This window comes from Zosterops lateralis (assembly GCF_965231275.1).
Source record: "Zosterops lateralis genome assembly, chromosome: 14".
Classification (NCBI taxonomy): Eukaryota; Metazoa; Chordata; class Aves; order Passeriformes; family Zosteropidae; genus Zosterops; species Zosterops lateralis.
The window spans coordinates 11,548,551-11,575,486 of NC_139774.1; the positions used below are offsets into that span (position 1 = coordinate 11,548,551).

General features: G+C 43.0%; 2 protein-coding genes across 3 annotated transcripts; both read right to left on the reverse strand.

Annotated features, from left to right (window-relative positions):
* Positions 1-63: 63 nt before the first annotated feature.
* MRNIP (MRN complex interacting protein) lies at positions 64-4,743 on the reverse strand. 2 transcript variants are annotated; one of them, XM_083871808.1, is made up of 7 exons: positions 3,781-4,743; positions 3,640-3,699; positions 3,334-3,431; positions 2,069-2,138; positions 1,641-1,777; positions 1,282-1,384; positions 64-1,058 (listed from the first exon to the last, which is right to left on the reverse strand). In XM_083871808.1, the coding sequence occupies exons 1-7, from the start codon at positions 3,901-3,903 to the stop codon at positions 498-500; spliced, it is 1,152 nt and encodes a 383-aa protein (XP_083727934.1). In that variant the 5' UTR covers positions 3,904-4,743; the 3' UTR covers positions 64-497. The 2 variants fall into 2 exon arrangements, with proteins under 2 accessions (XP_083727934.1, XP_083727933.1); XM_083871807.1 differs by having other exon boundaries at positions 3,640-4,743.
* A 315-nt stretch (positions 4,744-5,058) lies between these two features.
* TBC1D9B (TBC1 domain family member 9B) lies at positions 5,059-26,936 on the reverse strand (the record flags this gene model as incomplete). Its single annotated transcript, XM_083871803.1, has 21 exons — positions 5,059-7,471; positions 8,247-8,353; positions 8,803-8,850; positions 10,394-10,465; positions 10,610-10,675; positions 10,965-11,205; positions 11,972-12,040; positions 12,766-12,864; positions 13,990-14,119; positions 14,775-15,060; positions 15,753-15,870; positions 16,602-16,816; positions 17,172-17,322; positions 17,899-18,060; positions 18,200-18,412; positions 18,544-18,751; positions 19,398-19,656; positions 20,301-20,529; positions 21,543-21,661; positions 24,486-24,596; positions 26,819-26,936. The coding sequence occupies 21 exons, from the start codon at positions 26,934-26,936 to the stop codon at positions 6,779-6,781; spliced, it is 3,714 nt and encodes a 1,237-aa protein (XP_083727929.1). The 3' UTR covers positions 5,059-6,778.

Genomic DNA, 26,936 nt, shown 5'->3' on the forward strand with positions numbered 1-26,936 from the left:
GTGTTATTTATGGATGAGGCTGAAAACAAATCACGCTAGGACTGCATTTTTGCACATATTTTGGTGTACACTTAGGAAGAGAAATCCCAATCCTTTGCTGGCTCTGGAGCTTGCTTGCAGCTCTGGAAGAAAGAGTTGCTGTAGGAGATCTCAACCAAGATGGAGTTTGGGGGAAAAGAGCTGTAGTTTGTAAGGAGGAGTCAATCACAGAAGTTAATTGTACAGGCCAGGAATCCTTAAAGCCTGGGAGCTTTCTCTCCCCAGGCTGACCTACTTCCATTCCTATTTCTAGCTGCTGAGGTTGCTAGACAGCACTGTAACGTGAGAACAACAGTGTCTTCCTCCCCTTCCCCCCAAACACAACCATCAAGCAAGTAAACAACTTTAATAGTGCAGTTCTCTATGGCTTTGAGTAAAATCACCTTTAGTTCAAAACTGTGTCAGTAAACAACATATCAAATGCATTAAGACAAGAACACTGCCAAACCTGTCTGAGCTCAGAGATGATCATCAAAGTCCTCACCTGTGCAGAAAAGCTGCTCCCGAGAAGGGTTGCTCAGCTTTGGCCCAGGGTTAGAGTTAACAAGGGTGTTTACCCTCCCTGTGGTATCCAGGCAGCACCTTCCTCCAGCAGCTCCCACCCTCAGCACCTGGCTGTGAGGTTCTCTGAGCATATCCTCAACTGCACACCTGCTGCTGGGCAGTCTCAAGGCCAGATCTCCAGTGCCAGCAACACACTTTTTCAATTCAAAACCTGTACCCTGAGGCAGAGTTCTTCCAGCCTGTCCTGAGCACCTCCAGGCCCCCCCAGCAGCAGTGCTGTCCAGCCCCACACCTCCACTGTCCTCCTGCAGTGCCACAGTCACTGCAGCAGCATTTTCACTGGAGTTGTCAGATAATGGAAGATACTTTGCCCACTTGGATGGTTTGGTACAAGCAATTTGGGGCTGTGTATTCTCCTCAGGCACTACAGTCTCACAGACAGCAGGAACCACACTGCCTCCAGAACCAGCATCTCCATCATGTCCATCAGGCACTGCTACAAAGCATTTCTTGTGCTGTAAGAAGGGAGAGAACTTAGTTATAAATGTAGCATAGAAGCATTAAGGGTGGCATTGGCTTTGCTTAAATAAAACCTTTCAGAGAGAAACCCCCAACACATTTTCTTTTCCTCCCCAGTCATTCACTGGTTTGCTTGGAGAAGAGCAGAGAAAGACTCATAAAAATTCAAATTTATGATGATACAAAAGAGAACAGGAGCATCTTCTATAGCTAAAATACCTCAGTGGTTTTAACTTTTTTGGCTTGACTGCCAAGCTGAGAAACTCCACGTTCTTCTGCATACTCTGGAGCATCAGTGGAGAGGGAATACTTCAGGTGTTTCCTGGCCAAGAAAACCATTCACAAAGAGGACAGGTTAGATCCACTGTGATTCTTTTCACAGATCACCAGAGAGGTTCATAAAATGCATGGCTCTTTATCCCCAAATACCACATCCCTGCTCAGCTCAGGTCATACAGTGCAACCTGCACCTTAGCCCAGATCTCAGAGATGAGCTCCCTCCCACACCTCCAAATCAAGTGTCACCACTCGGGGGGCAGGAATTGCAAAATTGAATTTGCAAAATGTTCTCTCTGTACCTTTGTTCTCCCACAGTGTTCTTTCTCTGGGAACAGAACTGTTGCCTTTCCAGAGCTGCCTCCTCCTCGTCATCTTCCTGATCCTCACTCTCCTGGTCCAGATATTTACTCCAACGACTGCCTTCTGTCCTTCCCTCCTACAATAGTGGAGAATTATTAAAAACAGCCAAACATGGGGGTTCTCATTTTTGGTATTGTTACACATGTGCCAAATGCCTCAAATCATGAATCAGTTCAGCCCCTGTATCACGTTCCCAGGTTCAGTCCCCAGTAGTTTCTGTGCACACCTCCCTGTGTCTCTGCAGGAGCCTCTCTGATCTGATACACCATCCCAGCTGTCTGAACCATAAAAAGGCATCACTGGCTTCACTGGGATTCACCCAGAACAGAATGGTTTTGTATTTACCTCAGCTTTGTACGGATCTTACCTGCTGGACTGAACTGCCCTCATCTTGTGCTGCTCTATTTTTCCTGTCATTTACAGAGTCTTCTACACACCTAAAATAGAGGTTTAAATTACAATTTCTAGAACACAGTCCTGTCTGTTGATTTACAGCCCTCAAATCACCCAGTCATAGCACAAGGGTTTGAATAGAAAGCATGGACAGGAACACTAGATCGGAGACATATCAGAAAAAATAGGATCTACGGAAAAACTTATACCAAGTGAATGATTTGCAAGATACATTGCACAAATACTTGATTAAATCTAATTAGAAGCTCTAGTTAGAGCCCTCCTTGTTGCTATACAGAGTTGCAAGTTTGATCTAAAGCCACTAATTATGAAATGATAAATTTTAATTGATCTCAGCTAGGGATATAAGTGTTTGTTTGGTACAACAATTTAAACTCACTGATTTAATCCCATGAAAGCAAGGAAAAGGGAAGTTGTTTCATAATGTTTTGAATTTCACAATTCTTTGAGAATAAAAATAACTTTTTGATAAAGTGAACAATGAGCTTTCTTCCCCAAGCTTAATTGTGAAGCACTGTGTAATCACAACTAAGTTACGTAACTACCCTTGACCGATGTCTGAAAATAACTTGGAGTAAAAAGAAGGCTGGACTGGTTCAAGACCACTTCAAGATTAGATGATTTATAAACAGATTCAGAAATGAAATAAACAGGAAGGTGCTACTCAGATTTTCCAGCCCAGCAGGAATTACACCGAAGTGTTTGCACTGAACAAGTCTTTTATCAATAGCAGCAGTGATTACTCAACAGATTCACAGTGTGAACCCCTTAAATGCCAACAGTTAGGCAGCAACTTCTTCAAATGGATGTTTTCTGAGGAGGTAATCTGATGAAGACTGTAATCTGTAAAAGGGACATCACAAATGGTACATAAGAAAGACCAAATTAAAAAAAAAAATCAAAACCCAACACAACAAACCCAAACCCTATTATTGTGTACATATTAATGAGTAAAGGCCTGACCAACATAAGCTATTGATCACCTATAGTTATCTGAAAGAAATCTTGATCAAAAGAAACCTGCTGGGACACTAAATCCCCAACAAAGAGATTGTTCCTATGAGGGGAGGCCAAAACCAGCACGGTCAAGGCCTCTCCACAGGCCACAAAACCTTCCCGTGGCCTGCTCATGTTGGCCCCCAGTGTGTCAAGACGCACATCAGCTGCAGCACATCAAAAGCCAGGAGCAGGTAAAGGATAAATAAATAAACGCTGTACCAAGATGTCCAACCAAGCGCCTCCTCCGCTTCCCCCTGCAGCAAGTTCAGCTTCTGGACGTGCCGCCTGCACTCCAGGCCCGAGCCCTGCCCGTAGACCTGCACAGGAGGAAGGAGGACAAGGCTGAGGGAGCGGCCAGAGGGGCACAGGGCGAGGAGAGGGGACAGCCCCGGTGTCACCCAGGGCCCGCACAGGCGGCACAGGGGACAGCCCCGGTGTCACCCAGGGCCCGCACAGGCGGCACAGGGGGCAGGCCGCCCTCACCCAGGGCCCGCACAGGCGGCACAGGCGGCAGGCCGCCCTCACCTTCTGCAGGGCCTGCCGCTGGCCGCACACGCTACAGCTCCACCGCCGGCTGCGCTTCACCTGGGGGGGCACAGAGGGGTCGGTCAGGGCCCGGAACACACTGCCCCCCTCCCGTCCCGGCCCGCCCCGACCCGGCCCCACCTGCTGCCCCTGGAAGCGGCGGCAGCTGCAGCACCGCAGCACCCAGAACTGCGGCGCCATGGCGGACACGGCACCGCGCCACCCGCCAGCGCCCCCCGGCGGCGGCAACGGGCAGTGACACATAGCGGGACCTGGAGGGACACCGGGACAGGGCAGCGACACCAGGACCGGGCAGTGACACACAGCGGGACCGAGCAGTGACACCGGGACCCGGCAGTGACACCGAGACCAGGACAGGCTCTCCCCTCTCACAAACCAAACAAGTAAAGTCACGGCCCTTCACGGGGGAGACCCCGCAGCGCCTGTGTTATATAAAAAGTACGTCTACAGAATAATAAGGAAAAAAGGGCGGAAAGAGGGGGAAACAGAATAGGGGAAAAAAAGGAAAAAGAATGAGGGGAAAAAAGAAGGGGAAAGAGTGAAAAGAAAGGCGGGAGAAAAGGAAAAGAAAAGGAAAAAACCCAGGGAAAAAAAAAAGTAAAGGAAAAAAAAGGAGAAAAAATGCCATATGAAGAAAGAAAAAAATAAAAAAAGGAAAAAGAAAAAAGGAAGGAAAAAAAAGGTCAAAGTGCAGTCACAACCAAGTCCACTTGTTGGAAAATACACCAAGTTTAACTTTTTTTATATAACTTTAGTCAGGAGTTTCGTTCGCCTTTGCCTGGAGGAAACGAATTTTAAGTTTCTTTTCAAAGGACTGTTTCATCACTCAAGAGGTGATGAGCTTAACAGCTCAACAGACTGGGAGTAGCACAGAAGATACACAAAAGATAATCATTAACGACCATCTAAAGAACCATTAACGACCATCAGCTCCAAACAGCGCCCCTGGGATGGTCAGCGACACCTGGTCGGGAAAAGACCGATAAGAGAACCAAGGAATGAGGACCTCATTAGCATCGGAGGCCAAGAAATCTGTAACCAAAACAAACCAAATACTAAAAAAAAAATGTAACTTAGGACCAATGAACATCGAACCAATGAATTTCTATGGGTTTTGGCTGTATAAGTATCTGAAAAATCTAGTAAAGAGCCATGTGTCATGGAATGGTTTTCTCTGCACACCTGGGTATGCGTGGATGAAATTATTTCTGTTGTACATCCTGGCCAGGATAAAGTAATGCCTTGATTCTCTAACACTAAAAATATTGGAGAGTTTTTGTTTTTCCCAGAGTTTTGGTGACACACTCTTTCTCATAACTGGGTAAAGAACCAGCTCCATGAGCTCAGAGAGAAATGACAGCCAAATAGCCCATAGGATTCTGATTCATTTATTGAATACATGACAGGTAAGACAGACAGTGTAAAATTACATGTATTATTTGTACTTTAAAAAAATTACAATAAATTACTGAATAATTAGTAAAAGCAATTTTACTAATGGCTGCTCTCCAGTGATACAGGACAGAGGAGGCAGAGAAATAAGAAGTATGTACCAGCTGTGAATACAGACCAAAAATGTCACGAGGATGGATTAACACTGAGTAGCACACCAAGCAGTGTTAAATGGGAACATCCACACCTGTCCTTCCTACCTTTAGATCCCCACTGCCAGCCAGAAGCTGGATCAAACCTTGCCTTCAGTGCAGGGTCTGCTCTGGCTGAGCAGCAGCATCTCTTGCCCTGCCCCTGCAAGGCCACTGCCTCTGTGCTGAGATGAGTTTATCTGTAATAACAGCATTACTTCTCCTTCCTTGGAGAACACACCCTGCTACCAGAAGGGCAACTCATAGTTTCTTCTGGTTTTAATTGATTTAAAAGACTCAGTCTCCCAGTTATTTTGCCTCTAACTGGGATGAGCTCTGGTATTGAGGTTTCCTATATGGGTTGGATGGCAGAGCCACACTACTCTGAAATCTTCCCCTTTAGGTACAAATGCCCTTGGATGTGCAGTAGTTTCTAAGAGCATGTCCATTTTTAAACTCTCAGGAAAGGGCACTGAGCAGCAGTGGGTGGCACAGTGCTCCTGCACAACTTCCTGCTCCAAGCATTTGTGAGGGTTGACTGATCAGAGTATTCTTAGGGGTCCTCCTAAAAACTGGACCAATCACTAGCTAGGAAAAACAGGGAATCAGCACTAACTAGTGAATGTACCGACAGGGACGGTCCAGCAGACCAGTGTGACACTGCCCTGGAATGCTGAGGCTGATTCACTGACTTCTATTTTAGGAACTTAATCCCTCATTATAACCATCATAGGCCCACTGATTGACTCAGTTTCACTTCTGCACTGAAATCAAGGAGCTTGTGGCTTCCCAGATAAACTAAAACCAATGGCTTTCAAAGAAATAGAAAAGCAAATGCTAGAAAACCACATCTGCCTGAAAATTCCTGAATTCTGAAGGAGAAAGTAAGTGATCGTACACTATGAAAATGCCAAATCACATGTGAAAGAAACCTGAAGGTCTGAGCAATGTCTGTATTTAGATCTTAGGGTGCTGGGAGCAGTGGGGCACATTTGCTTTATAGCTGCTGAGTCACAGAACAGCTTACAAGAACGTACAAGATTATTTATAGGTCAGAGTCCTACAGCACTTGACTACACTGCATTAGCTCTCAGACTGGCAGCCAGAGGTGAGCATGGTTTCAAGCCAGGCTGCATCTGCTGTGCAAGTTACTCAGGAACCTACAGCAAACAAGGGCAGGCAAGGAGCAGTTACTGTCTGAAATAAAACTTCATTGAAATAAAAGATAGCAAAAGGCAGACATGCATAATTTATGGTGGTAATTCTATATGTCAGGGGCTATTAGGTTCTAATGGCTCTCAAGAATGTAATCTAATTCTCTCAGCCAGAGTAGCCGAAGAAACACCTAGACAGTCACTGTCAGGAGCCCCTTATCCATTGGATTCTATTGTAATTGTGTAGTTTCTGGTCTCTGAATAAACAAAAAAAAAATCAAAAAACAACAAAACCCCAAACAGAAAATACCAAACCATCCTGCCATCTGCCACACTATCTTCCTGTTTTATCTCCCAAAGACAACTCCTGCTTTCTTGAGTTCACCCTGACACAGAGGAAAGTTCATAATCACTGGACGAACTGAACTGCCTCTCCACCTTCTTCTGATCCTTGATCTTTTGGAGAATGTTGACTTTTTTCTCAAAGTAGTTTACAAGGGCTGTTTCTGTCAGCATGGAGGCCAAGATCTGCTCGAAGGAGATGGACCAGTCAGTGTCAATTGTGCTGCCATACCTGGCAGCTGCACTGCTGCCCTCACAGCCCACCAGCACCGTGTCGTCCGCGATGTCTTCGCACTGCAGGGAGCCTGTGCTGACCATGGAGTAGGAAGACATGGACATATCATCTTTGGTTTCATCATCTGATAGCAGCTGTAAAGGAGAGCCTTGTCCTTCCCCTGACCCATCTCCTAGAGTTTGGTTTTCCTGCTGTGTTTTTTCAGGCTGAGCATCAACGCTGGCTTTGTCCTCGTGGTCAGCTTGGGGTTGCTGCTCCACTGCTGAATTCTGACTCTGTTCAGATGTTGGTGACTCCTCCTCACTCACAGGATCTTGGGTATTGTTTGCTTTGCAGTCCTCAGACTTCCTTGTGGGCCTGTTGGAGAATTTTTTTCCAACTTCCCCAATCCGCAGAAGCAGACTGGCCACAGTGGCGATGGCGTGGTACAGCTCCTGCTCCACGGGGTCCTCACTGAACATGTTGTAAAGGGTCTTGCATAACTCTATGAACTGTTCCTTTAAAAGACAAAGACCAAATAATCATGTATCAGGCTGAAAAAAGTTGTCAGTGGCAGATGAAGCAATAGGCACCATCTCAAATGATTCATTGCTTATTTGCCTTCCCACCAAGTGGCAACTTACTGCATTGATTCAGAACAGTCTGACACAAACTCCCCCCTCTCTGTTGTGGCTAAATTGAGACACAGCTGGCAATTTAATAGTGGTGGGTTTTCTGCTGACAGATGAACACAGGAGTCACATATATTCACTAATGCTAAGAAAACCTGAAGTTTTACTTCTATTCTACTCCTCTGTGGTCAGCTTCTAAGCATTTCTGAACTGGTTTAAGTAGGACCCATCACGGAAATTAGAGACAGAAAAGATCACACCAGTCATCTGACTCTCTCTTTTGTAACCACATTCTTCACTCTTCACCAAGCAGCTGTAACTCGAAGCAATGCAAAACCGAAAAAGCTGAACAAGTTTCTCTGACTGATGGCACATTTGAAACATCCAGCTCTGGAGGGAAAATAGAGAGTGCAGTTCTTATAGGAAAAATTGGTCTGTGAGGGAGAGGGAATCCATTGCATTTGATTGGTAGATACAAAGCAGTTTGTCCATATCCACTGCAGAATTCAACAGAAATGTGTGGAATTAGATGTTCTAAAGTTCACCAGACCAGAACAGCAGGGAAAGCTATGGGCAAGGACTGAACATACTGGCACAATAGTTGCACATACTGCAGAATTGCACTAGGCTGCAACTGGAAATCTTCATATTCCTTTCTTACCTGGCTCATTTTGGGGAGATCTTTAATGGTTTCTTTCTTGTTCTCTTTTTCCTTGGCCCACATTCTTAGGTAGTATCTGTAGTCCTGTGGACTGGTACCTTTCTCCTCTGCAAAACAAGAACAACCCAGTAGTCAGGTGGTTTATGACTTCAGATGTAAAAAGTGAATGCTGAGCCAAGAAAAATCAGGCTTCAAGAAGGTGTTACTGACCGCCCAGGAAAGCATCTTCCAGGAAGGCTGCATTGTTTCCTGCTGGCTTATCTGATGCAGCTCAGTAGAGCAAAAAATTTAACAGTGCTGCATCAGCTTGACTTCTCACAGACAAACTCTGTGAGTTGACAACTCATTCAACATGATTTACAAATGCTGTGATCTTGGTATGTAAAAGAACTGGAGCAGCAAGGCATAAGGGATGATTATTTCCCAGCTCACCTGCTGCTTTACCTCTGTCCACAAGGGACACCTTGCAAGGTCTCTTTGATCAGCATGAGACAATGAACAGATCATAGTATGGGAGAGACAAGATTAGAACGTGGTCTACTGATGATGAAATTACCTTTTTCTGGACCATTCTCATTTCTCCTTCCTTTATCTTCTTGTGTTTCTAAAGAATTATGGAATTATAAAATAATTAATAGCTGATTTTCAGTAATACAACACACAAAGAACTTAAGACAATATAGAATTTTACAACTCAATATACAAATTTAAATTATACAAGAGTATGTTTAATAGAAGTTAGATCTCACACTCCCAAATCATGGTTAAAGGAGTGAATAGAAAGGATGGAAGCATGAGGCTGATGGGATGAGCTAGATAAAGAGCCACACTCAAAAAGTGGGTTAAAGAGCTGAGGTAGAAAGCAGAGGTCTTAAAGAAAGCATGAAAACACAGATATGCAAGACAGAAAAGCAGTGTGACAGCTTAAAGACAAGGATGTTCAGTCGTCCAAAGCAAGATAATGAATGGAAAAAACCCAAATCGCTACTGAGCACATATGTGACTAATGCCTACACTCCTCATTATTCACTGCCTGAACTGACATTTTGGGAGCAAGCTGCACTCTAACTTCATGAACTTCACTTCTGTTCCCTACGCTGTCACTAGAGGAATAGGAAGTCTTGGGTTCAACTCAGACTGTTAAGTCAGCCACCTAGCACCAAACTGCACAATTACTTCTCGTACTTACTCACTTTTTTTTGGCATCATTGTGTTTTGGTAAATGTTTAGCATGGTTGACATACTTTGACCTCCCATCTGACAATTCCTAATGTTGTATTTTAAGAAATGCAGTGATCTAATCTACCAACACTTCAGCAGTTCAGTGGCATGCATCCTTATTCCTTTAAACTGGAAGACTGTGGAGTAGGCACAGGGATCACCTACCCAGGCCAGCAAGCCTAGCACCCCCCCACTCTCTTCTGAGAATCTTTTTGACCACCAGGATGAGATTAATTCCACTGAAAGAAGCCAGACAAAACCTATTTTGACCAAGGCTGAAATCCAATAGTCAGAATATACTGAAAGATACTTAATTACTTATAGCACTCTATTAATAGTGAAAGTGTCATGAGCAAGGAGCAGCAGCAATAATTTCAGAGTATTTACATCAGCACACTGGGCTGGCAGGTGGTATCAGCACCACAGCCATGCTCAATGCATGCACATAATCCATGGACTGACCTTGAGACTCACAGTGCAGGCAGATATCCAGCTCTGAGACAAAAGGAGATACTTGAGCAGCAGAAAAAGGGGTTGAGGGGACAATATACCAGATAAAACAGAAGAAAAGGTCAGACACAGAGACACAGAGAAAGAAACAAAAACAAGAAGAGACAATAAGACTTGCATGAAAAACCCTAAATCATGGTGAGAGACAGGGGTTGGTGAAAGTACACTGCTCCTCCTCAGCAGTCTGTGCCCATGCTTCAGAGCATGCTGTATCCTGCATGGAATGGGCACCAAGGAGTTTTAGCTCCAAACTTCTTCCCCATCATGCAACAAAGACAGTGAACTCAAACACACTGGCAATCCTAACACACTGCCAGCACGAGATCATGCCTTGCACAAAATCACTGCTCAGAGCACATGGATCTATGCTGCAACTCCTGCTTAACTGAGAGGCAAAGGCAGCGGTGTTGCATTACCTTCTGTTGTCACATCCTCTGTGAAATAACTTGTGGCCTCCAAAGCAGACTCTGTCTCCTCTGGATTCAGAGCTGTATTCACAGAGAAGCCAATGTTAAAACCTTTAATTGAACACCAGTATGACCCACTTCATTAGCAAAACTCCTGAGGCACCCCCTGTCCATGTCAGAGCAGCCCATGTTCAATAGCAGCAGTACACAGAAGCAGCCACTCACCAGGAGGCAGGTGCAGTTTGTAGAGTACTTTGAGTTTTTCAGTGAGGTCACCATGGTACATCCCACCTGGAAAGAAAAAAAAAGGTTAAGAAAAATAACACTTTAATGATAAAGAATCACCCTCTGCTCACAGGTTCAAACCAGAATGAATTCCCATACAATGACTGCTAAAAGTCCCGTGCAAAATCAATAATGAAATCCACACCAAAAAGGCGTATTTTGTCCAGCTTGAGGCTTCCTGCCACCCTCCCCCCTCAGGACAGTGAACACCCCATTATCTCCTTTCACTTCTCTTCTCGGAAAAGGACAGACGCATTTTTTGCAGCATTCCACTTTCTTCAAAAACACCACTTACTCATTCCTGTTACAAACTCCTTGAAGTTGATGAGGGAATCCCTGTTCTCATCCAGGAGGCGGAAGAGCCGCGCTGCCAGCACAGGGGTGTGTGCCCCACAGGCCCAGGGGGTGAGGCTGATGAACAGCTCCTTGAACTGCTCCATGTCTATGCGGTACTGCTCCAGGTAGGGCAGGCTCTGGTCCCGGCGGGCAGCGGCCGCACGGTTGTTCCCCCAGTAGCAGCTCATCAGGTACTTGGCCTTTGGAGGGAAATGATTAACAGGGCAGATTATGCTGCTCCACAGGAGTGGAGACTTGTCACAGCTCAGGAATAGCATTGAGGAAGCAAAGAGACATTGCAGGAAACACATTATCAGCCTTGCGATTCCTAGTGTTACTTCACTATGAAATAATGAAGAAAGAGACATAGATTTCAGGAAAAATGCAAGGAATTATTTAAAGTGGAAAATACAAAACATGATTTCAGGTTTTAACAAAATGTCACTCCCTTTATTGCAAGGGGAACATGCAGGTTTTAGAACTAAGCCTCTCTTTCTGAGTCTACAACAGAGCACAACTAACTTTGGTAAATGCAGTTGGTTAATACCATTCTTTTAAAAATATATATGCTGACAAATAGAGGCAAAGCCCTTGAGTAATCTTGTCACAATTACAGATGAGGTCAATGGGAAACTTGAGAATAAAAATTGAGGTACAGTCAATCCTAGCTCTCCATTCTCAGGGCTACGTCACATTCTCTTCCATTGACTCTACAGTTTCTTTCTGAGTATCATTCAAATACTGTGAATGTGGTATGGCCACCTCTGTGGGAAAAAAATTAAAAACAATTAATCAGATAGTAATAGGGCCAGTCCTACCGGCACCATGTGTAACAGAATGCCACATCAATTTCTGATAGGTCACATTAATAATTAAAGCAAAGCCATTGCTTCCCTTTCAACTTACTTTGCTATTTGTACTGTGTGTGACAACATTTCTTCCTCACTCTCAAGGAAGGTTTCTTACCTTGAACACTACATACAGCTCTTCTAGTTCTTCCATAGAGAAACCAATGTCACCAGACACAGCTCGGACCTGTAGTTAAGGATAAAACAGAATGAACAATTTATTTCAAAAGCAGAAAAATCAAATACAACTCGTATTTTCTCTTCTGTGTTACACAGAAAAGTCTGTGTAACACAGAAGAGAAGAAAACCAGTGCAAGGAGATATCACACAGAATGGGAAGAAAAACATCATCATTCTAATATCCCTGGAAACCAATCAGGAAGGCAGTTTGCAGTCAAGCAGAAACTGCTGACATTTTCAGTAGTTTACTGTGCTTATTTCCTGTTTGTGCAGACCTGGCTGAGCAGATTGTGTCACCCCTCCCTCCTGTTTTTATCATCAGATGTTTGACTTGGATGCATTAAAGAACAACAGTGAAATAAACACCCTGATGAGATTCTCCACCTAGGACATGGGAGATAATGGCAATAAATATGGACACTCCCCTTTGGCCATGAACCCTTTAGTAATATTCCATAATGCACTCTCTAAATGGCAGTAAATTAATTATCTGCTAGGCAGCTTTTCTCAAAGACTCCAGGCAAGCAGTACAACAGACAGCACTAGGCATGGGAGGCTATGTCAAAGCCTACAGGTGTTTTTTATCTCCCTCCATGCCAAACATCTCATTCAATCATTCTTTCAGTCACTTAAAACTTGTTCAGCTACAGCATGAAGCTTCTCAATGCTGGCAGCAAAACACTTTCCATGAATGTGCCATTTGGTAGCTCATTCAGTCTGGGAGTCACATACCACACTCTTCTTGGCTGTATCCTCCAGAGACTGGATCACTTTCAGCCTTTGTTTGAAACGCATTTGTTCAATGTCATCTGCCTTCAGATTGCCAAATTTCTACAAGAAAGGAAGCAGATCAGGTCAATGTCATCTCCTGAAGAGAGCACGACCCACCTTTAATTACACATTCTTTAACAAGTGTACTATCCCCTCAGAGATCACCTAACCCCACCAGAAGCCTTTTACCAGCACCAAGATGAGAAAAAACTTGAGCTCTATTCCCTATTCACTCCTGTCCTTCAAGAGAAGTAATTCAGAGTTCATAAGGACTCAAACATCAGAGGTCTCTACAGAAAAGCTGAAAAAGGATCTGTCAGGATTGACAGAAATACAGGTCCTGTACTGCAGCAGAGATAAGAGAACAGACAGGCTGTCATTCCTTCTAGCCCTGTCAGTTTTTCCTCTAGGACTCCCATGAGATTCAGTCAGAAACACCACAGCCAAGAAGCTTTCCTATGGATTAGGTCAGACGAGTAATATGAATTCAGTGACACTCCTTTATAAAAAGAAACCAAGAACAAACAGAGAAAATGACAGCTACCTGACTGTAAACAGCCAGAAGGGGATGGGGTGAAAAACGAGATAAAAAGGGAAATGATCCCACACTTAACAGAGAAGAACTGCCAAACATCAGTTCTTTCACCTGTTTTCTTTCCATCATTTAGAATCAAATTTCTTATCAACCTGTTCTCAGTATGGATTGTGAGGAACACCTCTGTCTGTGTAGAGATATTTTAATAGCATTGGCACCACTCTGAGGTCACCTTCCTATTATTATAATGTGGTTCATAGAACAGGATTTCTATGCATGTGAACTGGGATCCTTCCATATTTCTTCAGAGTACTTCACAATTTTCCTCCTTAACTCCTTAGCACTGGCAATCCTCAAATAAAAGTAATAAAGGAGACTTTTTTGACAAAGCAGGAAGAAATCTCTAGTCTGTAACTTCACCCTTATTTGCAGTCTTCATTTTAGTCCCTCTGGTATTGGGCAGACTGTAATCTGCAACAGCCAACAGTGTCAGGTTCTACTCATACCCAGCAGGTGGATCAATGGCTTCAGCCTGCACTCCTTAAGCATCTCAATCTATGAACATTGCTCAGATTTTGGCTGCACAAAGTATAAAATGGGATGTTAGTAGAGAAGAAATCTCTTGGGCAAAAACCAAGTGAGAACTTTACCTCATATGAAGTTTTGATGAGTTCAAAGATGTCAATTTCAAGTGGGGGGTCATCTCCACTGGTCAACAGTGCATGCAAGTGGGGAATAGGGGGAGAGACACTCTGTCTGTTAACTACATTGTCCAAATATCTGTGGACAAAAATGAGGAAAGATGCAAGATTCCAGGATTAGTGTCCAGAAAAAAAAAATAAATCAATATCCCATAAGCATTACTCCCAACTTCTTTGTATCACTAATCTAAACATGAAGGAGAATTTAATTTTTCCCATCTAATCTCCAACACTACCCTCAATGTACCTGGAGTGAAGTTGACTTTCACCCTATTTTGGGGGTATTTGCTCTTTTAAAAGTAGGCTTCTAGTCATATGCTGAAGATCTTGCTGCACACAGAAGAGATTCCCATTTCAAACAAGAAAATCCTTACTAGACTTGGGAGATATCTGCTTGATAATATTTTATGTTTCTAGAAGGTGATTCCTGCCAGAATCTGTTCTAAATAGTAAACCAGAATTAATATGTATACCTCAAATAAACAACCCTTAAGAATTCAAATTCGGACTGAGATGCAGGAATTCATTAGGCTGCAGAACAGCTTCAGAAGTATGGGATTCCACAATCATCGAGCCAACAATTAATTTCAGCTGCTGCAGAAAGCAATAGCAAACCTCTCTGGAGCTCAAGTTTGATCCTAGAGTGTTATTTGTGATCTGCTGTAAGTTAGGAAAAGATGATGACTAAAAGGCCACTGTTACTGTTCTGTTATAAATAAGAACAATAATGGTACCTGCCCAAAATAGTCATGGCTTCACCTTCATCGCAGCACTGTAGTAACTTCTCCATGTTGGCATCAAGTATGGCCAATGACACCTGCAGGATAAACTTGATTCCCTCGTAGAAAAAACAGTCAACAATGACCACGGCACTCTCAAAGGGCATCACACTCAGGAAGAGAGTGAGAAACCAGGAAAGGGATATGGTGGAGATCACTCCCAGGTCCTGCATCTTTTCTGACAGCTGTGGGAGATACTCTCGTGTAAGTTCTTCAAAGATGCCTTGGTCCACTAATGCACCTGAAACAGACAAACAAAACAATGGCAGAACTCAAAACGGTGGTGTCATGTATCAAGGTAAGCAATTATTAAACAAAATCGTATGAGTTCACTAAATTTCATATAAACCTCTGAACATTCTAACTAAAATTAAGACATTAGTTTTCTTCCCTCCTCTCAATAAAACCAATGAGACTATTCCTACATTGCAGAGCATGCAGACACAACCTCTAGACACAGAACCTCTCATCCATCTGTGCATTTGCCCTGAATGGAGGGGTGGAGGATTATTGATACTATGGTATTTACACCAGACTATAGTCTTTTATACAAACCAATTTTAAAAGCACCATGAAGTGGTGCATTCACTAACCTTCCCTGAGAGCCTGTTCCACAGATTTAACACGTCATTTAGATGAGGAAAACTAAAACCCAATAATGTTCTTATAGATATTCCTCCTTACTGCTAACAATCCCTCTTGATACCAGTTTTTGGTGACTTCATCTTCCATGTTACTACAAGGTAGAACTACTACCTTGGAGGCCTTTAGTGTCTGTTCCTATGTCTCCATCACACCCCTGCCACTTTAAAAGGAACAGAGTTGTGCTTCATTATCTTTAAAATTTAATTAATTCTGAACCACAAAATGTTCCTGGGAGATGCTGGTGCAGCTGAAAATCCAGGCTGCAGCAGGAATGTGACAAGCACTCACCCACTACTCTTGTGTTGTAGTAATCTGGCAACATCCGCTCGCACAAAGCCACCAGGAGCCAGAAAGCCTCTTCTTCATTGCAGTACAGCAGCAGCACTGAGGTGACAATGTTCATGGCCTAGGAGCCAGCACAGCAAACACTCAGGTACAGGGGGAAAACATGGAGCTCCTCATGAAAGCTCTGCTGTTATAGGCCAGCTAAACTTTCAAAGCATGAACACAGCAAACTAAGAGTCACATCCATTTCCAGCTTCTACTGGCATCTGAGTTCACAGATGACCTTAAGCCAATTTTTCTTCCTGTTTTCAGTTCCTCTGTTCATGAGGCAGCAAATTATTTGATGCCCTTTTGTCACACAAGTTCAGTAAACAAGAAGAATAATTTTCAAAGTCTTCATCAATGTCTTTGTAAGAACTGGCCATAACAGAACAACATAATGAGAACCTGTAACATCACAGCAATACACAAAATGAACCTGATTTTCCACCAGGCTGTTTCACAAACCACCAAATGGCTTCATTTTCAATAGACTGTCCATGTGCAACATCACTTATTTGATTAAATTGCTCGTTTTAATGAAACCAGATGTTTTTGCTGAACTATGGAAAGCTCTGGCAGGAAAGCTATTAAAGACTCTGACAATACACCTAATAGCACTGTGAAAAGCCTACTTAAATAGTGTGTTCAAAGGATATTTAAGAGATGATGCAGCATAACTTGCTTCCTACTTTCTCACCACTTCATAGACAGCATGAAGGAAAAGCTTGAAACTGAACAAAAAATGCAGAAAAAGGCCAAGTCAATCATGGTCACTGTGCAGGACTAACAAGTCTAAGACTTCTTTCTTACCTGACAGTACCCAATTGTTGGATTTCTGAATGCATAAGCTGTTAAGACTCTCCGGAGGGCAGCAATTCCCAATTCATTTTGGAAGGCAGGATGTTCTGGCATGGAACGGTGCAGATCTCTCTCAATTTCCTCTGTAGCGAGATTGTACCTTCCCATTGACTTTTCCACAAGATCTCCGTAGTAACCAGGATGAGTCACCATCTCATTCCAAGCCCCTGAAATGACAAACATTGCTTTACCTCTGGTGCTTTGAAACACAGATTTCATTCCCAGTTTCAGAGATGAGGGAGCCAAGAAGCACTGCACAAACTCATGAACTACATATCGATGTGAAAATATAACAACAAACTCATTGTTAAATCATGTTAGAGCTTAGGTCCTGACACTGAAACACAGACAAAGGAGGCCAAACAGCTACTAGAATAATAAAGAAAGCCACCCCAAAGTATCATTCAGATGGAATTAATCTGCCAATAATTTCTTCTGAAATGACCTAAGATTCATATCTTATCCTTTGAGATGTGCAGAAAGCTTATTCCTGCTGTCAACATATGTAGCACAGCATCCTACCTGAGAAAAGGAGCCACAGCTCTCCACGAAGATTCTCTGGGATTCCTTTCTGTACCAGCTCCCTTGTCTTGGCAGTGCGGTACATACACATCCCTCGCCCATATTCAAAGAAATGAATGTTCCAAGACTCTTCCTTCATCTTCTCCTTTGCCTTCACAGGAACAAATATGGCTATTTTAGGAGATTATTGCACTTTTATGTTTATAACAGGTGATTCCTGTGTATATTCAGGCCTGCACTTCACAGGAAAAAATACATTGTGACATTCAAAACCTCTCCTCTTTCTGCTGAAGTAAAGAGTGTATATAGTAATCTACCCTGTTCTGAATCAGTTATGTCCTTGCTTAAAGTCAGTCTTTACAACTACACCTTGCAAATCTCCACATAAATGCAAGCAGAACCATGGATCACGACAATTAACTAGCCAGCAGAGATACAAGTTCCCTGCTTTCTTGCTCTGAAGGAAAGTTGTTCTTCAGAGCCATGAATTCACATCCCAGAACACTGATAACACTCATTTCTCAGCCTCTGGTCAAGTATCTCAGGTATGTCAGTACAAACAGTGGCTGACAGCCAAGTTACCTCTATGCAGCACTATCACTGTGACACACAGAGCAGTGATACTGAGCAGGGATAAAATGCATTTCCATTCTAGAGCAGGCCAGGAAATCAGCAACCTCCTTCACACTATTTAAAGTTAATTGTTTTACATAAAAATATTATTTACTCCTTTGGGTCCAGAGAGCTCCTCAGAATTCCTCCTGAAGAGTTTGAGCAGTCCCTGCGAGGCTGTTGGCACTTGCCCAGCACAGAAGCTGACGGGTCGATGGCTGAGAGCAGAGGTGGGGCTGACAGCCAGGGGGCTGCTGGAAGGCAGCTCTGGAATCTCCTGCACAAGAGAACAGAAAATGTCTGAGCTCATGTTCCTTCCTCTGCTCATGGCCAAACAGAGACAGCACTGCAAACACACTGTAAGGAACATTGCTCTGGAAAGTTGATAAAGTTCCTCCCAGCTATTTCCTTAGTACCTCACTGCTGGGATCAGCCACGTTCCACTTCCACTCCCTGTCGATGCCGCAGGGTTTCTTGGATGGTGTTCTCTGCAGGAAGTCAGAGATCCTCTGTACCAAGAAATCCCGGTCTTTCAGATTGGCAAAGAAGAAGGTCATTTTACTTTTAGTGCTGATGGACAGAGGGCTGGGCAAGACGCTGGAACTATCTGCTTTTTCAACTATTGTCACCTAGAATACAAAGACAAAGGCCATTTGGATTTGGCATGTTTTCCATTATCCATAAAGCACAACACAAAAGACAGAAGGACACGAAAGAGAAGAGAGCCTGTAGTCTTAACATATAGCTAAGAAATCCCCACCTCCCTGAGAGGAATGATGAGATGACAGGCCTCCTCTGCCCTGCTGGCAAAACAGATGTAATTGTTGGAAACAAACATCTGGCCAGGAATATGCATCTTGTTGAATGGTGTCCACAAGGTACAATCTGTGTGTCCATCCAGGCATTCATCCTTGGGCAACCGGAAAGTGGCACGGTAGCACTCATTTTTGGCTCGAGCATCCAGGTCTCTGGAGAAAAGTAAAAGGTAGTATCCTGAAACTTTCTTACTCACTTGAAAAACCCACTCAAAAACTAATGTCAAATGTTCATTCCAATCATAACCTTCAGACTGTGCTGTGTATTCTTAGTATTCCTTTCTCTAACTGAAATGCCACCCCTCCTCTGACTCCTCTTTCAGCCTTCAGACATGCCTCCCTGACAAGGTATGTCCTGCAATACAAGATAAAATATGCAAGTGCACCTGCAAAGCTGAAATGTTATATCAGATCCTGAAACTGCAAAGAACTGCAGTGGGAGGATTTATTACAATACAAATCTGTTTCTTTTTATAAATCTTTAACTTCAGACAAAGGGGCTGGTGTAGTTTTCTTCCTTCACTTTTTTTTTTTAACATATGACTTTCAGCAGTTTCTAGTTGAAAATTCCTTCTGACAGTGCCTAGCCATGCATAAGACACAAGGGTGTATGTGAATTCAGCTCCAATTTGGGATGGGGAATAAAAGAGAACAAGCAGAAGGCTAATGACTGAAGTAAGTGATGCAGCCCCTAGAGTAAGAAAACCCCAGCAGCACCTGGGAGCTACAAAATAATGCAGATTTATTTTTACAATCCCCTATTACCTGTCTTCTTTTTTCACTGCTGGGAAGATAATACCTTTTTAATGCAGAGATGTTCTTAAGGGGCCTCCTGGGCTTTGGGAGAGACTTGTCCTGTAGGAAGCTCTCATTGTCCAGTAGCTGCCGCATTGCAATGTTGGCCAACTGCTCCATCAGCTTGAACGTCTCATTGATGTTGAGAAACATGGAAAAATAGAGTTCACTGTCCCTCGTGCTAACTTTAATGCACTCAGGGAACAGCAGTGTAGCATTTTTTTCTAGCTGGGTTACATCCACCCACTGGATCACCAGTGTAACTGAGAAAAAGAATTTAAAAAATACTATTGTTGCAATTGAAAACAACAACCAAACAGAAATGAAGGTCTAGCATCATGCAAGCTCTCAGTGGAGCAGCATTTTTCCCCCGCTCTTACACATGGACAGTTCTTTTCTTCACACTTTTACTGGGTTCTCCAAAAATACTTGGAAATAACCTTTGGGACTAACTAGACTAGAAATAATGCAGCTCCAAAAGGACTACCTCCTGTCCAATAAATGCTTTCAACTACAATTACTCAATTTTTTTATTCTTTCTTTCCAGCAAATTAGCTTTGGACTCTGGAATTCAGGCTTTGTAAATGCTGGGTCCTGGCAGGTGTTCCAGATAAAACTCACAAAGTAAAAATACTGCTTCGTTCTCTTACTTGTAAAAAGTAATCAGTTTGAGTAGAACAGATGTACAACTTGAGAAATGTTTTAAAAAATGACTCAGGCTTTAAGTCTAAACAGCACTGAAGTGCCTATGAGAGCAAGAACTGATTTACATGCTGAGGCAGACAGAGCTAAAGGATTCCTAAAAGGAAAAAACCTGTCATCTTAAAAATAGTTCACACAGAAGATCAACTGCATCAAAAAGATCATGGGAAATGACAGAAACACAACTTGTAGGCTCATAACTCACCCTCTTTGCCCAGCAGGAAGGAGTAGAAACAGAGGTGGTTGACAGTGAGGTACAGCCAGCCCTGCCTGGGGACACGTCCCTTCCAATAGCTGCAGGAATAGTAATTGACCAACTTCTCCACCTCGGGCATCCCAAACTGCTTCCGCATCTTCAGTTCAGCCTCCTTGAATTTACCCGGATCCTCTTCACTCTGGGGCTGCTCATTCTTGTTCTCCTCAGCAATAATGCCCTGAAAGAATGTGGGAGGAGAGAGCAGAAACAGAAGTGAAGGTGCCTGCTGACAGAAATAATGTACAAAGTAAAGGGTCATGGCAGAAGACACAAAGGAACAAGACACAGCACTTATCCTGTCATGTCAGAAACAGCCAAGACATGCAGAAAGGGCAGTCAGATCCTGTGGGAGTCTGGGATCTGGGATCCACTCCTGAACACATGCAACAAGCACTCATGTTTAATGTTTGACTGAGCTCCTCATGGCTGCCTTGGGAACACTTGGAACACCCTGCAGGACAACTGAAGTCTCTTTTCACTTGCACATGTGCTTCTTCAACTGGAAGTAGATCATCTGCCAGAAAGGGCAGAACTCTGCAATCTGTCAGATCTTGACTGGCCAGAAGGAAAAACAAATGACCACAATCTCTCTCTCTCTCACACACACACACACACACAGAGAAAATACAAAGAATTTGACAGGAGAGCTGAAAAATATGCAAATTCCTGCAGTTCAATAAAGAACTGTATTTATAAGTTTCTGCTCTGGAGGATTTGTGGGCTGGAATCAGAAGTGTGTTAACTGCAAAACCAGCAGGCATCTGACTCCAAAGTCAGTGGAAGTTGGGGTACAGTTCCTTTACAACCCAGGTGCCTTTCAGACTACTGGCAAGGCAAGTACATTGCCTGCAAATTAGAATTCTCTCTCCTCCGTTTGTTGCTAGATGAACCCTTGTTAAACTATTCTCCCTGCATCAAAGGCATAATTGGCAAGGGTTTTAAAGTGGTATTATTTTTGGATTAGTAAGAACATCCTAAGCAGGCTGTTCCTTGAGATCTACTGCTCTTAACCCTTCCCCTCCAAATATACTTGTTCAGTATTTGCTGACTGTGACCTCATGTTGACAGTGCTGTGTGCATTCCATGACACTTTCATACCTATGTATGACTGAAAAGGATAAAAAAATCATACAACCACCTCCCAGTCCTTTCTCAGAATCTGAAAGGAATTCAGGGAAATACATCACTTACGTGTATTTTGCCCTTGACAAAGGTGGTGATATCTTCTTCATTGTCAAAGATGGACAGAGTCTGCAGTAAGTTATTCTCCAGCCATTCCCAATGCTTTGTGATCTCTTTACGAGATGATCCTAATCGAAGGGGAGAAAGACCAAAGGAAAAACCAATTAGAACAAGGTCTTTTTCCCTCCAAATTCACAGCAGGAAACTAATAATTACTGAACAATGATTAGGATAAATCACACACACCAACTGTGTACATGTCAAGGATATTTTATGTACACCAACATCATGTTTCTAAAAAAATGTCTCCATTGTCACCAAGGATACTCAGCACACGACCAACAGATCATCCTGCTGCCAATGCACACCAAACACAGACATTTTCCCAGACAAAAAGCATTCCCATGTTCCTATCAAGAAGCACTCTTTTAATTACTGGCATTCTAGAGTGAAAATAATCAACTACCAGAAGAATCTTAAAACTGGAACAACTTTCAGAATAACTGGAATTTTTTAACACCTACAAAGAGGTTCCATTTCCCAGGAGCAAGGGTCAGCAGGGAGCACACAAATCAAAAAGCAACCAAAATATTTATGTCAAAAAGTTCTCTGCCTTCTTAAATAAAGACTTCTCAGCAAACTTTCTATCCAACAGTTAGTTGTCTTTAACCATATAGTCCACAACAGTTCAAAAACCAATTTAATGAACTTTTGTTTAAAAGTTGCCTTGATTTCCATTAATTATTTCAAATATTTGTCTTTTCTTCTCTGTTGATAGCTATCACTATATTGTAGACAAAAAAAAGCAGAAAAGAAAAAAATTTCAGCATTCTTTAACAAGATAAAAAACATTGTTAAATGCAGAAGAAAATAAATCTTTTAAAATGTAAGTCAAAGACATTATTAAGTTTCTCTTTGCCATATTCCAGTAAATTTACCTTCTAGTTTCATGTTTATGCAGTGGGATATCTAAAAATGTTAACAGCATGCCTGCCACTACTCAGTTTCTCTATGAGAACTTTTACCACCCTGTGTAGTTAATGATGGAAAAGAAGAAAAACAAATGACACAAACAGTTCCCTGGGAGGCAGCTTCAGCCACGAAATCCCTTTCACATATTTGTAGCTGGACACCAAACTATAAAACCTCAATGCCTGCTAATCTGAGAATAAAACCAGAAGCAAATGAGCTGTCCTGTCTGCAGGACTGCAGGGGTGTGAATTTGGGTTTGTGGATATGGCCCAATGTGCAAGATAACAAAAGTCTGTTCTGTTGCCTCTGTGTATAAATTTACTTGACATCTACCACAGCATCTGGCAATGTTTCTAAAAATACAAAATGGTTTCTTTTAAGGGCACAGAACTATCAATTATGGGATGCTTTGACTGTGAAAAAAAAAAAACCCTACAGGTTCAGCAACAGCAGCAGTGAGATGAAGTCTGTGTCCTGTTCTGTTTCATGGGCTGCATCTCCTACCAAGTGACAGCAGCCAAATTGCAAAAATAAGCCTGGCCTTGCTAATTGACATCTTTGTAAGAACAACATTAGAATGACACACATGAAGGAGTAAAAATTTCTGATTCCTGCAAGGAGAGTTATAAGAACAAACTGCTGAAGAGCTGAAGCTGCATTTGTGACCAGATTGCTGCCCATGAGTATTTACACACAGTGAACTATAAATAAAATACTTGCATTTTTCAACTAGAGAGCAGTATACATTTTATAACTTTAAAGGAATGCCAGTACTCTTACTTTGACAGCAGAATGAGAACCAGATATGACAAAAAAGCCAACTTTAGATGAAGACAACATTTACTCATATTTACTATGTACAATAATTTGTCAAACTCCATTTGGGTGTTACCCAGCCCATCTCACTTCTACATGCTGCATTGCTTAAAAGTAACTGAGATACAGAGGGTATCAACTAAAACACTCCTGAAATTGAACAAAAATAACTTACTGAGTGTCAAGATACCATAAAATTACAGATCTGCACTAAATATTCTTCTTTTTTCGATGCATTTCCTGACCTGTCATTTTGTTTTCTGTCTTTCTTAGTTCTCTGCCTCCACCCTCCTCAAAGGGGAACCTGAGTTTCTGTGAACCACGCAACATCTAAACCCTCTCTGCAGAATTTAAGTAGCTCTGCAAGGGAGAATATTGTGTTGGTTGCCTGAGGAGAAGGTGGGAAGAGGAAAAACAAGACATCAGCCTCTGTGGGCCTAGTAAATGATTCCTTCGTGATCAGACTTTATGTCTCCACCACAAAGTGAAAAGTGAAGATTCTTATTATAAACAAAGTTGGTCTCACAAATATGTCTGGAGATATTTCCTCTCCAGCAAGCATTAGGACCTAAAGCTTTAATCAAAGTTCACCAATCAGACAGTTGCATTATGAAATTCTAAAATAGCAGTTACATTTTTCAAGTAAAAGGGGCTAAGGATCCTTGATGTTTAAAAAAAAAATACTATTCTAGTCCATTTTACAGATCTATATACACATCTATTCCAGGCCAGAAATAACAGAAAAAACAAAAACTGGACCAAGAGATTCCCCAAAGTACCTCTGGTACCTTGAAAAATGTTCCATGTTCCCACCTTGTGCCGTGCTCCTGGTCAGCAGCAGCACAACACTCATCATCCCACCAAAACCTGCACGTGCTATTCTCTGCACAACCTCACTACAACCTTGCAAATACAAGATATATCTTGTAAGAAAGAAAATTCCTAACATCTGCAGAAACAGAAGCTTCTGCAGAGCTTCAAGTTCCTCAATTACAGTTTAAACAAAACTGAGTTTTGTCATTTCTGGAATCTTCCACTACATCACCAGAAGCTCTCAGGAATGTCCTGAGCAGTCATAGGATACTCCTGTGTGGGCTAACCGGTCATCTGAATCAAAAAGACATGAGAATAACTCAAATCCAGTCCCCAACATGAGTCACATACCACAGGCCACTGCCCAGTACACTTGAGAGTCCTGAGTCTGGTGCAGAATCCGATATGGGGCAACTCTGGCACTGGAATCCAAAACCACGTCTAGTGTTCCCACAAGGAGACCTGGGAAGCAAAGAGACAGAAATTACAGCAGTGCAATACCAAAACAAAGAACTGGGTTAAACAAAAACACAGGATGATCACTGCAGAAAACTCTGATGTTCACAGCCTGGGAACAGTTGTGCTGCTGCACTTGGTTGAGAAAATGGAGAGACACATCCAGTCACTGGAGGTAAATTACCTAAAAACCAACTGCAGCCTGTCCCACTGGTAATGGACAAAGTTCAGATGACAATTAAATGCCTGCTAAGCCTCATTATAGTCCCCTGCCTTCATAGAAGAGTTTTCTAATGAAAGTGAAATGTGTTTTCCTCTGTGGGGTTTTTGCTTCTAATAGTGATTTTTAAGCCTATCAAGCTAAAAGACACAAGAGTTTTCAACACTGTATTTTTCAGAATCACCCCTGCCAAAAGTAGGTAACTTGTCCAAATGGAATCAAGAAGATCTGGAAAAACTGGTGCTCAGAGGTTTCAAGGATGTTTCCAGAAGTACTCTGATTAAACAAAGAGGTCAGCAACTCAAAATTTGGTAATACAAAAGTCAAATATTTTTATATGATGTTAAATAAGAAAGGAGACACTTCCAGAGTAAACGTTGATGGACCAGACTTTGTAAAGCAAATCAATTTACTTCAATGAAGTCATTATTTCAGTTAGATAAAAGATATCTGATTATTTGTTTTGTTATTCTAGACAATGCATTGTGAGCATCTTTAAGGCAAATTACCTTTACAACACACTCATGATTAAAAGCTCACTAGTATTAGAACCTGGACAGGGACCATGGTTACTTCTTGGGCTCATTGTGGGGGATCCAGTTTCAATTCCCAGCCCTCCTGGTTTGGCAAACCTGTGCAAACTGTACTCATTCATATCTCATTCCTTATCAAGAAACATGCCACTTCCTCTCCCTTATCTCTCTTGGCTATCTATGTAGCAATTAACAAATTAAAAATATACCACTGATTGTCCTTGCAGTGAAACATCACCCACAGCAAGCCCATGTGACAAACCTAAACCAAACACGTTTGTAACCAGCACAGCAGGATCTGTTTGGCCTCTGGGCTTCTTGTGTAGCTTTAGGCAGGATACGGATTAAAAGTTCATTTTGAATCCTTCCTATGACAATACTGAACGTGTCAAATATTGGCACACAGACCATTAATGAGATGTTTAATAACTTGAGCATGACAGCAACTCCAACTCCTTCCCAGCTCAGCTGAACACCCCAGTCTGACTCTGGGATGTCACTGCAGCTGCACAGCTCCTCAAGGACACCTGGCTTTGAACCTGCAGGAGCTCTGGAGAAGATTCTCACTGAGCCACACCACCTCAAAAAGTCAACACAGCTCAAAGCTTCAACCCATCAGGAGCACATCACTTCAGATGTTCCCAGAATAGCACCAGTCGTTTGTTTTTGGAAAAAAAAAATGGAAAATTGTAGAATACAAGTTTAGGCCTAAATGCAAAACTGCACAAGTTAGGGGACATCAAACAGAGCAGTTCAAAATAACTTTGAACACTGTGAAAAGATGAAATATGCTAATGATGTTTAAAAGCTGCACCATTTCTGTAATTAGTCTGTCTAAAAGGGCTAATAGATGACAGTCGCTATGTATAATTGACAAAAGTAAAACTCACATCTTTGTAATTCACGTAATTGAAAGCATTCTGCACATAAATGGGGTTTTTAAAAGTGAGGGGATTTGTTGTTGTTGTTGTTAACATTCCGCTTTGGTGACAGTCATGTTATTTTAGCGGTTTATGTCAGAACACGGCTGTCCTCCTCACACAGGGGTATTTTCCACTGGGCTGCACCCACAGCTTCACCCCCGGCCCGTGTACAGCACAACATCCACACCGCTACTAATTACAAATCCCTTCTTACTGCCATCCTCCACATCCTGAAAAACAACACACATCCATAAAATATGCAAATAACCCATCTTAACAATCCAAAGCGAGCAGGGCTGAGAGGCCATTTTTGCCAAGCGAAGCCGCCGGTCCCGGGCGCTCCGTCAGTTACGGGCCCTCCCGGCGGCGGCTCCCGGGCCCGGCCGCCACAGCCCCGGCCGGGGGGGACCGGCGGCCGCGGGGCTCCGGGGCCACACACACAGCGAGGAGCAGCGGGGACACGGGCGGAACGCGCCTCTCGCTGCCCCGGCCGGGCCCTCCCGCCGCCGCCCCGCGCCCACAGACCCCGGGCCGGGCCCCGCCGCGCCTCACCCGTGAGGCCGCCCCCTTTGCCGTGTCCCCGCCGGCGCTGGAGCAGGAAGAAGGGGTTGGCACGCTCCGTGACCCACAGCGCGCCGGCCAGCAGCACCTCCTCGGGGCCCAGCCACAT

Coding starts and splice junctions, on each gene's coding strand:
- MRNIP (XM_083871807.1), bottom strand. CDS start 3,903: ATGTGTCACTGCCCGTTGCCGCCGCCGGGGGGCGCTGGCGGGTGGCGC. Junction 3,432..3,639: donor AGCGGCAGGCCCTGCAGAAG/GTGAGGGCGGCC, acceptor CCTCCTGTGCAG/GTCTACGGGCAGGGCTCGGG. Junction 1,778..2,068: donor AGGGCAGTTCAGTCCAGCAG/GTAAGATCCGTA, acceptor CCACTATTGTAG/GAGGGAAGGACAGAAGGCAG.